General features: G+C 37.9%; 1 protein-coding gene across 1 annotated transcript in view; it reads right to left on the bottom strand.

Moving 5' to 3' along the window:
- The window catches only part of NETO1 (neuropilin and tolloid like 1), a 60,502-nt gene extending 47,999 nt beyond the window's left edge, over positions 1 to 12,503 (bottom strand). The window contains exons 1-3 of the mRNA XM_041484822.1: positions 12,476 to 12,503; positions 8,835 to 8,888; positions 7,135 to 7,272 (exon numbers count right to left, since the gene is read on the bottom strand). Of these exons, the coding sequence (XP_041340756.1) occupies positions 7,135 to 7,272; positions 8,835 to 8,888; positions 12,476 to 12,503 (220 nt within the window). The remainder of the gene's footprint in view (positions 1 to 7,134; positions 7,273 to 8,834; positions 8,889 to 12,475) is intronic.
- Positions 12,504 to 12,835: the final 332 nt, after the last annotated feature.

The raw sequence follows: 12,835 nt of genomic DNA, 5'->3' as shown, positions 1-12,835 counted from the left end.
GCCTTCCGTGTCTAGAGCATGGTGCATTGGAGCCTTTTGCTGACAAAGCCTTCTGATAAGACAAGGATTTGTTGTGTCATTGCCTGCTGTGCCTCTCATGGGATCATGTCCTATACTTTACACATATCAAAAGAGGTTTGTATTACCATGAGCTTTGCCAGAGTTACCATTCTTTTCACATAAAAATATGCAAGATCAAGTTCCATGCCGAGTTATTAGCATGGAAACTGCTTAGCATGGAAACTGCTGCCACTCCAAGAGTCAGGATCTCTACATTTATTTCCTCAAGAGTAATAAGAAAACTATCAGTGTCACAAGAACAAAGATCTTGTTTGGATTCTGAAATGTTTTAAAGTGAAGCTTTTGTTATGAACTCATTACTCACATAAGGAGAGAGACTATTTAAAATTAACTGAGTAAGAAGATATCAGGTAAATTTTGAAATCTTTACATAAGAGCACATAGTCAGATCCCTCTTACAACAATTCCATGTAAATAAATACAGCCTCATTTTATAAGAAGCATTTGAGAAGTAAGTTAATAAAACACCTTATTTGAAAAGAAAGAATAATTTAACAGCTTACAATGTTAATGTAACTGGATGATTGATATTTATTGAAACATTTAATTGAACATAAAAAGAAACCTTTTCTACTGTTCTTAATTTGAAGACATTCAAATTCAGGGAAATACTAATTAGTGACTTGTCATTATTTACACCGATTTATGGGAAATTTGTGATCTTAATGCCCATACAAATTCAGTAGAAAAAGCAAAGGTCTATGTTTTACAGATAATTGCACCAAATTCTCAGTCTATGGAAGCTAATTTGAAAGTACAAAAAATTTGCAAAAGTAAGGTCAGATAATAAAGCTAGTAAGGATAATGATGTTATCCTTACTGAGGTTTGAAGACCAAAGTAAATCTTTTTAGATCATAATAAAAGATTAAATACCTGGAAGACATCATTGATTAATTTTATTCAGAAGTTTCTATCCTTGAATTTACACTTTTATAAAAATTATTGATTTAAACTCAACTAAGCAATACTAGGACAGAAGAGAGCAATCAGCAGCTTTCAATTTGGGATCATATTCTGCATGCTCTTATTCCATTTAAGGAGATTTGTTGAGAGCTGTTCATCATCCACCCAAGGACTGCAGAGTCAGGTAGCAGAAACTCTGTCCTGACAACACTTTAGGTAATCTTAAGAATGCTCATCATGGCTTGAAAATCTTACACATTCATGACTCCAATGTTATACTATTAACCTGTCTAGAGCTTTATTATTATGTTTTAATGTCACAAAGTAGATATGAAACTCAATTCTCCTACTACTGACTGTCAGCTATGCTGACATACAGCAGCATGCAGCTGTCCTTCCCACAGCCACAAAGTGATTGCTTCAAAAATGTCTCATGCCATTATCATATTTATCCTTTAAAAACTTCCTTTTCTGTTTCCTTGTTTCGTACCAAGAAGAGGGTTACAAGTGCTGGCCCATAGTTAAATCCTTAACAGGTCTTCTCTGTATCCAAGACTCATGTAACTTTAAAAATGGCCACAAGGCCCCCTCAGAGTTCAGTCATTTGACATGATTTTTGGTGTCAAAAAGAAGACCTAGAGCCAACTATAGCCTTAGTATAGGAGGCTCTGAAGTAAAAGGAAAGATTGTGGATAAATAAAAATCAGGTCTACAGAATTACACATGAGAGTTATTGGCTGGGTGAATGAAAGACCTGAGAAAAAACAAAATTTCCACAACCCTAATCTCCATGTAGCCTTCTGAATCTCACACTGCCAACCAGTTTTATGACCAGAGCATTGCTATAATTTACACTATTCTGCCTTTATTTATTTTTCAACAAACTCAAGATGAGGCTTTTCCTAGTGAAGCTCAGATCTTGCTAGAGGATCAGAAGAATCACATCAGATGAAGGAGAGTTCAAGTTTCCACTTTTCCCTGAAGGTCCTGTGAGTAGAGGCCACTTCACTTTAAGAATGGAGCATTGAATATTCATTAGCAGCACTTCTCCACTGGGGATAAAACAAGGCTGGGGATTGAGTTTGAGGGCTGGACCACTGCCCACTCACATCCCTTATAAATGTGAAGTCATGTTCTGGCACCATTTTGGCCATGCCACTAGGAACAGCTCATATTTCGGTAACTGTGTGTAACTCCAGGGTGCAACACACGCACCCATGATCTTTTAATCAGGTGCTTTTGAATGCACTTCTGTTTTCTTCTTATGCTTCATATTTAGTTAATGGTTAAATGCGTTGTTTGCAATAATCTACATAAGACAAAAAATTAATCAAAACTCCTAGATATGACCATAAAGGATGAAAACATATAACTCAAATTTTCAACTTTAAGTTCCTTTTAGCAAAAATTGTATCATTTCACACTTATGCTCTGGCTTTAATAAGGGGTTTCTTTTCTAAACACAAGGTAGAACAAGCAGCTATTGTTTAAGTACACATCTTGTGCCACAGCTTTTCCAACAAAGGGTGTGTGAATGAGGTTACAGTAAAATTTACAGAAATAAACAGGGAACAAGACCAGAATAGTCACTAATACTAGTGTGTGTGTACCTACAGAAAAATAAACCAAAAAAAAAAAAATAATCCAGATTATGCAAATCTTCCAGCCTGCATTGGCATCTGGCCATCTAATCAGAAAAGGAGGGATGGAGTGGTTATTTCTGGTATCCTAATGAACAGGTAAAGCCCATTCAGATCTTCAGAACTTCTTCTGTGGCTGTGATGTCAGGAAAAGTTGTTGTCCACTCCAAATGAAATATATTGAATAATGTCTCATAAAATAACTTGATATCAAATGCCACAAGTTCCATATTTAACTTCCAATTATCTTTCTTCAAAAAATGTTTAGAACCATGGAAAGGCCTACTTAATGCTTGCATGTCTTGTCATCTTTTTCATCTAACTCTCTTACACAAGAGCTGTCTCAAGATTTTACATCCAATGAGAAAAGAAAGAGTCATTGGGTTCCATCTTGCAGTAGGACAGTTGCAGAAAGCTACACAATTAAGGTTTTAATACTGATCAGCCTCTAAGTCTGTGTAGTGACAGCTGAAGTTAAGTGAAAAAATCTGTTTCAATTTGCCACACTGCATGGAAATGAGAAACAACTCAACACCTACTGCCATCTCTATGAACTGTTACCCTACTAATAGTTTCAATCATCCTAATTCTTTCTGGTTATCCTGCTATTATTGATAAGGAAACCACATTCATCTTCATCTGAAAATAGGGTTTTTTCATTGTTTTGGTGAAACATTTTTCAACACAAGAATCACTGTGAAATACAAAAGGACTTCGAGCAGAGGTTTTTCATTTGGTGATAACATGACAATTTCCTAACACTTGTGAAATATCATGAAATAGTTTAATGGTCTTTTGTGAGAACATGAGATTTTCAAGATTGATAACTCTATATGTTCACAAACTTGTAAAGTGGAAGATATATTTTATATCTCCATAAAGCAATTCTGGTCCATACCTGTATTTATAAATAAGCACTTAATTATTAAAAGCAGAAGAGTGGTTACAATTTTACAGGTTTTTCATTTATGGGATTGTTAAACTGATTCTCAAGTTATAGTGTGTATGGTATGACTATCCCACTCCCCAAGTATTTTAATACAAATAAAAACCTTTGCTCCTACAAAATCTCCTGTGCAAATTTCCTTTTATAGCACACATGCCAAATGTTCTGCAGTCTGGCAAAGGCTATTGCTGTCACTGCTGTGATTGTTCTGGGCAGCTGTGAATTTTGTCAGGTTAGAATCATGAATATGCAGAAAAAGGGTGAAATTTGGCCAATTTTTCTCAGCTCATTTTCTATGTTTTCTATATGCCAACTAAGATTGAAAGAAAAAAAAAAAAAAAAAGAAAAAACCAAACAAAAAGAAAAAATTCTCGTTGCATTTTGAAAGGCAGATGGGATTCATCAGAAGATCCTTGGGGAGTTGTATCCCACTCCTCCAAGCCTCACTTGTGATACTTCTCTGTAGCATAACAATTTTTGTATAGAGGCCATGATTTCCAGATGACTCAAAGGATTTTTTTTAGAAAGGCATTCAACCCGAACTTTAAAATTCCTAGATGTCCAAAGAGTTCATTATTGTTACTACAAAATCAGAATTTAAACAAAAAAAAAAAAAAAAAAAGAGAGAAAAAGCAGAATAATCTAAGAAACTTCTAACTGTTTGATTTGCTTATGTCTTTCACTGCTGGGATGGAAGCCTCTGCAGTCAGGAATCTCCTTTTCTTTCAGAAATTCACAGCCTATGATCATGGCAACTTCTGCCAGCTCCTTTACGTCACCAAAATAATTTTGACATGATAAAGGGATTGTATATGTATAAGTTGAGCTACAATGGGGACGAAAAAAAAAAAAAAAGATGAAATTCAACTGTTTACAGCACACTACAAGATGGAGTCCTCAGTAAAGACCACTTAAAGTCACTAGGAATTGTGTTTGAATGTGCCCTAAGACTATGTTTGACAGCAAATAAATGTAGGAATGAATGCAAGCAGCCAGCAGAGAACCTGGTGATTCATATATGCATTTATACTCACATCATACAGCTTTCAGTATGTTATATACAGTCCTGGTAGGCTGAACTCCCTGAGACACACAACAGTGAGATAGTGATGGGGGGATGATATTCTAGACCACATCAAGAGTCCCTCTGGTTTGGTGCTTGGCATTCAACAAGATTCAGAAGCTGTTCAAGCATATTGAAATTTCAATACTAATTATAGAAATAAAATGCATAAAGAGATGTTTCTGTCTTACTCCAAAATATTTATTTCCTCCATTAGTCAGGATTGCCCACAATTTCTATAGATTGTTATCTGATTTCAAAGACATTGCTATCAGTGTGGGGGTTTTTTAATCTTTTAATATCAGTGTCTTATGACAATGAGTTTCACAGAATATAAAAGATGTAGGGAAAAGCTAATGCTTGCTAGACTTCTTTATCATTTTCTGTCATTTTATATGTTGCAAAAAGAATAAATATGGACAAACAAATTATTTTAATCACAAAAAAGTTTTTGTTGACCTTCAGTAATTCTTTTGCTTTTTTTTTGGACATCTGACATATTTTAAAATATTATTGCTCAGATATCTTCCTATATCTCTGCTTATTTTTGTGACATTTTCCAGACAGAAATTACTATTTCTGATGTTTTTAGAAGACAGAAATAGACATGGGGACATCAGAGCTGAAAATGTTGTGCAATGTCTATGGTTCATTGTGGGTTTTAAAATAACCAGCTGCAATCCAAACTGTTGATTAGGCTGGATGGGAAGAAGAAAATACCCATGCCATAAAAAAATTGTGATCAACTGGATTTTATAAGACTGAATTTTCCAATAAATTATAGCAAGATGTCTGCTGAGTTTACTCTTTTCCTTATACATTGCTCTAAACTTGTCAATGTGGAATTTCATCTTCGTCATAGACGTTGGTTGATTAAATCTTTCCTTCTTAAATTGTTCTTTGGCATTTCCATTTTTAGATATTTTAGATCACATTATTTCAACAGTGTATTTTGCAATATTTCAGCATGTTATATTTTTTAAATACTTAATTGTTGTAATAAAGGTAAAAGTCTTTACTGTATTGGACTTTCAAGCACCTTCTTACTATGAGGAAGAACATCTCATGACCTCAGATGTGGGACTAAATTTTACAAAAATGATGGGTTATTTTCTACACCATTTCACTTTAATGACAAAACATCCTGTGTTTCAGATCTTTGAAAATAAAACAGGCTTGCTTCTCCCCAGTCTCACAGGTGTGTTAGATAATTTGATCAATAAATGCAAAACGACCCGGATTGAGCAACATAAGTGTAACTGGAAAAAAAATAATCCTACCTTGTATATTTTGAACTTATACATTTATATGCTTTTAAAAACTTATTATTTTAAACCAATTTCTAAACTTTGCTGGAATTTAAATATTTATCATATGTGTGTTTAAATTTCAGACATGTACAGACTAACTCAAATTTTGTTTTAAGAGTTTGTTTGGCTACATTATTTATAATCAACTCTTCTGACTTACTTCAGTCAAGTTATCTAGCACCAAAGTGAAATTCAGTCATTTTGCTGTGACTTGACTTTCTAAAAGTACAGAGTGTGTGTGGGTCCAGAACAGTTCATTCAATTTAAATCAGCTGTATATCTCTGGAAATATGTCTTGGTGCTACCTGCATCTTTTGTAAAATAATGATTTCTGTAGTTCCTCACTCCATCATTAATTAATTAATAATTTTCTAAATGAAACATTGATAGAAGACCATCACTGTTTTATTCTATATGTATTCACAGCTCATGAAAGAAGTTTTTTGATTCCAGGGATTTACTATACAGTACCTGATTCATCTTTTCTGAGCTCTGAGAGGATCTAACCTCTGTTACTTTCCACAGGTTCATTATTACAGCAATCTCTACAATATCTATTGTACTAAGACTAATGAAAAGAAACCACATAGTTTGTTTGTAATACACCTTTAGCCTTTCCTACATCACTTCCATGCCTGCAATTGTATACCCTTTAAAAGCTAAGTTTTAGAGATGCTTTATGCTAATGTATATTCTCCTCTAGTTTTATTTTGTAGGTTGGGTTTATTTTATTTTAATTTCTTATGAACAACTGGATGGAAAATAATTTTAACACTCACTACATGGATATTTTCTGTATGATTTGTTTTACTGTACTAAGCTTGTCAACCCTGGTTCAGCTAGAGTAAGCTTAAAATATCTGCATGAAAGTCAAAAGTATTTTTGTTTCTCATGTTCATTTTTACTACTCATTTTAAAATATCCTTTCTTTTGTCACATTGCATTTTAGGTTCTATTCATTTTCTAAATATCCTGAAATAAATTCCTGAAATACTGCTTATTACTAAGTCTTACATACTTACCACCTTAACTAATTTATGAGTTATATCAAAACAGAAATCAAGATGTTCTCTAAATCTTTTGCCTTGAAAATATTTGTTACCATGACTTTACCTACTCTTCACATATAATAAAACCTATTCTTTTTAAAACAGTTGATGGTAAAATATAAAGATTCTTCTTTTGGTCACCTTCTATAATGTAGACACACTCTCTGTCCGGAGGATACTTGTTGGGGTAATTTGGAGAAGTGAAGATGCCTCCTTCTGCATATTTTGTCCAAGTTCCACACTGCACTGGTCTCTGTCCTTCGGAAACAGTTTGCTTTTCTGTGAAATGATGACATTAAGCATTATATAATTAGCCAAAAAAATTATTATGTCCATGTCACACTTAAAACTCTGTAACAGGATAAATACAACAGCCCCTTTTCTGTCAGTGGCCTCAAACTTTTATCTGTGGAGACTGATTATGATAACTGATCTAGGGGAAAAGAAGGCTAAAAGTGTTTTAGGGGTACAAACACATAATTCTTACTCAAAATAGGTTTCTCAAAGCAAAGGAGAGATTTGAATGTCTAGGAGAAAATAAATTTGCATTGGTTTTAAAGTAATAACCTTCTAAAGAAAGCACATGCTTGAGAATTGGAAGGCATGCATTTCCCACTCATACATCTCAAAAAGCTCAAGCATGTGCTTTATCAGCAAGCTTCATGCCATAATACAGGAATATATCAGTCACAAAATCAAGGAAGTAACCCAGAGAATTATGATCATATATATATAAGTTGTTTTAAATCTGCAGCATATTTAGTCTATATTCACTGGACAGAGGTAGACAGGGAAATTCCTGGAATCTGGTTCATAGATTATTTTTATCTCACTGTTTGCTTTAAAATTAATAAATAGCTCTGAGGCCAGGAATCACAGCCCAGAACTTGCCTTCTCCTAAGTGAATCCTCAGAGAAAAGAGTCAGACCTTCTTGTCTGCTTTCTTCCCAGCCCTGAATCTCTTTCATTTCTTTCTGCTCTCTGGCAGAGAGACTCGAGTCAAAGGTTTGGGCCAGCTCAGGCTGAAGAAGATCAGGGATCCCTTCCTAAGCATCTTGCTTTGACAAGTAGGCTAAAATGAGATGGATTCTTCAGAAGGAAATATATCTAGGCTGATATTAAAAGGAAGGATAGTACGTTCTAGAGTGGTGTTGCTCTGAATGAGGTATTTCATAATCAAAGAGCTGGCCCATATAACTTAAGCCCCGAGTGCACAGAGTAAAGGTGTTTGAGGCTCCCTCTTAGGATCAATGGATGGAAACAAGCACCAAGGATGATAATAACCATCTGAGATCTGACTTATACTCTGCAAGCATTTCTTTTTCACCCTGGTGCATATCCAGGCAGAGTATGACACGGAGCCCAATTTTCTGCCATGAATTCCAGCCTGCAGGGACTGTGCATTCAGACACAGGTTCAGACACACACTGTGCTCAGCAGCAGTCCCTGCCAGGCTCTCCTTATACTGGGCATCTAAGGCTTTCAAGAATCTCTTTCTCTACTCCCCCTGCACAAATGCACCCATGATACCAAATTTCAGGTTTTTAATTATACTTCAACAGCAAAAAAGGTTTTAAGTGTAGGTAGCTGAGTGCCCAAACTGGACTTCCCAATTTGAAAGTGGGAATGTTTTATAGTCTTTAGTTAGAGTCAGGCTGAGCCTGATGAGCATCCCTGGATTTTTTGTGTGTATACAGGCATGTGAATACTCCAAACAAATGGACAAAGGGCAGACAGTGGAAGTAAACAAGCTGCTAAATTTCAAAAACTAAACTAAAAACTCAAATCCATATTTTGGTCTCTAATAAATTGTCTGACAAAAATGTTTGACATTTACATACCTGTTCCTTTTTTGGTTGCCCCAGACAAATGTAGAATGATTAGACTTGCTACAACTGAAAGAGAAATATGCATTAAGTATCACAGAGTGATAGTTTCTGCAATGAAATTACTTGCACTCATCTTACAAGAATACAAATGAAATAACATTTCTGTAAAGAAAAAGTTTCATTTTTACTTGCATCTTTTAATTGCACATATTGTATAAGCAAGTTTCTTCATGGCCTGTTCTTGTAAGTACTTATCTTTGTAAATGTATGCAAATAAAGAGGAAATCTTTTGGGTTTAAAACAAAATCCACAGGCACTGATGTTCTCATCCTTTTTTATCCTTTTTTCTTTAATATTAAAGAAAAACATTTTTACCAATACCTATTTATATAATAGTTCATGCCAGTAGTAGAAAACTGGCTGCTTTTAACAGAGGGAGACTAAATTTCAGTGCCACTGCATGTACTAATGTCTCTCACTATGGCACAATAAAATTTGAAAATGAGTACTGGAAGTAGGAAAGAAGTGAGAGGTTGGGTTCTTCATATCCATCAAAGCATTTGCAAATCTCTAGTGAAGTAAATTATTGTGTGTGCTTAACAATCTCATTAATCTAGTTTGACTTGTCGAGAGGGTGTTGCTTTTTTGCAGCAGTGAATCTGCAGCCCACTTTACAAACAGGTATCTGCTGTCTCCAACCGTGATAGGACAACTGTGCCTCTTGGAAACAAATGCAACCTTTCTGAAATGGACTTTGACCTGGAGATAATGACTGGGTTTCTGGGAATTTCCAGATATAACAGTTTGACTAGAAAAGGCTAAGAGGCAAACCCTTAGTAGAGTCATAATGAGACTAATTTGGAAGATCAAAGTGACTAGCGAGCTACCTGATGAAGAAATCACACAGTGATTTTCCTGTCATCATTCATATCTTCTTTGGCTATCAGAGAAAGTGGAATTGCAAGTGCAGAAGAGAGCAGATCCATCAGTTCTTGGAGTGCTTAGGGCTTTATCCCAGCTAGTTTGACATTAGGCTCAAACACAGTGTCCAGGTTGCACTGACCTTAAGGTGGAAATTAAGTTGTGTGCTTATTCAGAGCATTTTGGATCAGTCAGCTACCATTTTGTTGATGACTATGATGAGGAACCCATTAATTAATAAAAGTAATTGAATGGCATACTTTCTTCTCATTTTCCTTAAGAGACACTAAAAGCCACCATGGGCTAGTAACTATGGTCCTTTCCAAGACAGTGCTTTTAACATTTTCATCTTTTTCATCATAATTTATGTGCAATTTTCACTCCAAAGGAAGCCATTCTCCATATTTCCAGTATTCTGATGGCATTGAGATCCTTATTTCTTTGTCTTTACCTTTCCCATGTGACAGAGGGTTTGAGGCATGGATGATGGCTGCTCTATTAAGCAGGGTAAGATTGAAATTCTGGGAAAATGAAGGCTTGGCAGCAAACTCACTATTTCTTGGTCAGGCTCACAGCCCCTAGACATGGATATTGGCAGCACTGATAGTTAAAACTCTTGTGTGTCATGGGCATTCTATGAGAACACTACACCTTCTGCTTGGATCTGAATGCTACCTAGCCATTCATGCCCTTACTCTCCTCAGGGATGAATTCTGGGAATATATGATAGCTGGGACTCTGCCTGCCAACTCTGTCAAAATCCGAAGGCAAGGCAGGAGTCATCCCTTTACTGAGTTGCTCATTTACTTTAGCTGTGTTTCATGCAGTGATCATAACGCATCTATGCTTGTAATCTTCACCAGCCTACACCTAGTTTCTCAATAGTGTAAAGTTGATTGGTGTTCAAATATGGAATCAGCTGCCAGGGTTCCTTCTGCCCATAAATTTGTGGAAGCTAGAACAGGACGCACAATAACCGAACAAAATCCACGTGAGATTTTGTTATTCTTTTAGGCAATTAATAACAATGCATATCTGATCCTTACACGTTTAATTCAAGTACCTTTATCTATTAGGTCTCCCCTCATTTTCTATACAGAAAAAAGTGAAGTTCAGAGAAGTAAAGAGAGTTGGTCCAAGTCACAGATATATTATTACCAAGATGACAAAAGCTCCACAGCTCTTTTCAGTTCCAGCTGTAACTGCTAGAAAAGAGGTTTCCAAACCACAGAGTTGTTTTCCTAAAGCATAGAACTTTACTTAAATGCCATTATATCAGCATTTGCTACTAGTAAGTCAAAATAATCTTGATAATAAAGTCTAATAGACAAGCAGAGACTTAGAAACTGTTTGGGGGTTTTGGTTTTATTCTAGAGGTATAATATCTAACATTTGGATAGATAAAGTGAAACACTTCTCTCATGTTAAAAAAAAAGAAAAAAGAAAAATTTTCTTGTTTTAGTGTTATTAACAGCAGCACAAAAATATGCAAGTTGCCAGAAAGTAATTAAAATTGTGGTCTTCTTGGGAAAAGCCAACACAAATACATATTATTCAAGTAGACAAGGCAGACCATTTTATTCTATGATCCCTCTGCACAAATGCACCCATGATACCCAATTTCAGGTTTGAATTTCTCATGCCTTTTTCTTTCTCAAGCCACAGAAAAATAACAGTGCTTTTCAGAGACGGGGGGGAAAAAAGCAAGACCCCAAAGAGATCAACCATGGAATCTTCACTCATTGAAAACTGTCACTTGGGAAGTGTTGGCAGCATAGCAACAATATTGTCATTATCTCGGTTTGGGAATTATTTTAAAGAAGTTTCCACAAAATTTCTTGTTGCCTTCTCACTGTCTTCCTCCTCCCCCTTTCCCTCCTAATCACGGGTGTAATTATAATCGTGCTTTCTAGTGCCACTCCGATTACGCATCTTTGCATCTTTTTTGGATCTGTGCATTTTTTTCATTACAAGCTGTACATTAAGTGATTTATCTCTTGGCCAGGCTTTTAGGAGGCTGTGATTTGGCACAGACATGGCTTAGCCTGGCGAAGAGTTGTTGGACAAGCAATACCTGGTCATAGCGCTATTGTACAGGTGTGGGCGCGCAGAGAAGTGCTGGGAGGAACTGGGGCCAGTCGAGCCCCTTCAGAACAGTGGACCCTCCGCAAAACAGAGGCGGGAGAGGGAGTCCCACCTCCCTCCTTGAGGCCCCTAAGGTCTCGGAAGAGTAGGTGATATATTTCGGTGCCTCCTTGCTAATCCTGGTGGATTTCAGCCCAAAGCGCCGCCCCCGCCCCGCAGCTCTCCGGGATCCGTGCCCGGTGCGGCCGCCCCCGCCCCCGCCGCGGCTCCCGGCGCTGCCCCGCGCCCCCTCACTCTTGGCGGCCGCTTCGAGCCCCGGCCGGAGCCCCACGGCGCCGCGGGCAGCTCCCTCCGCTCTCTCCCGGCGCGGCAAAAGCCAGCAGAGGCGTCGCCCCCAGGTGAAAGCCTCCAGCCCCCGGGAGCGTGCCCCGCCGCCCGCCCCACGGAGCTGGCAGACGCCGGCTCCCCTCCGGAGCACCGCAGCGTGGTGGGGGAGAGGATGCGGTGTGTGCCTGGGGGGCAGTTCGCCCCCTCGCCCAGGAAGCCTGAGCGTCCCGTTACGCCAGGAGTGGAGGCAGCGGAGGGCAGGAGCCCGTGCGCGGCGGCGGAGCTCGATCGGGGGTGGGAAGGGGGAGACTGATACTCACTGTGAAAGAAGCTGCGCCCATGGGTCATGTCTGTTCCTTACACAAGGGGCTTCGGTCTCCACTAATTCCATTTAGATACGGGAGGACTTCCAGTGGCGGGGAGAGGATGGAAGTAGGAAAAAAAAAAAAAAAAAAAAAAAAAAAAAAAAAAGGAAAAAAAAAAAAGCCTGAAGCCCACACACACAGCAGAGCCGAGCAGCCTTTCCTCTCCCTCGCTCTCCCTCACCGCCTTCAAATGATCACCGCCGGCTCAATCCCATCACACCCGAGCGATCACCAGCACCGCCACGAGCGGTGCATCGCGGCGGCGGCGGGCAAGGCGGCGGCGGCGGCGGCGGCCCGCGCATCCAGGTGCCGGCG

The sequence above is a fragment of the Pyrgilauda ruficollis genome, unplaced genomic scaffold, assembly GCF_017590135.1.
Source record: "Pyrgilauda ruficollis isolate IOZ18807 unplaced genomic scaffold, ASM1759013v1 scaffold68, whole genome shotgun sequence".
NCBI lineage: Eukaryota > Metazoa > Chordata > Aves > Passeriformes > Passeridae > Pyrgilauda > Pyrgilauda ruficollis.
This window is presented reverse-complemented; position numbering and strand designations above follow the sequence as displayed.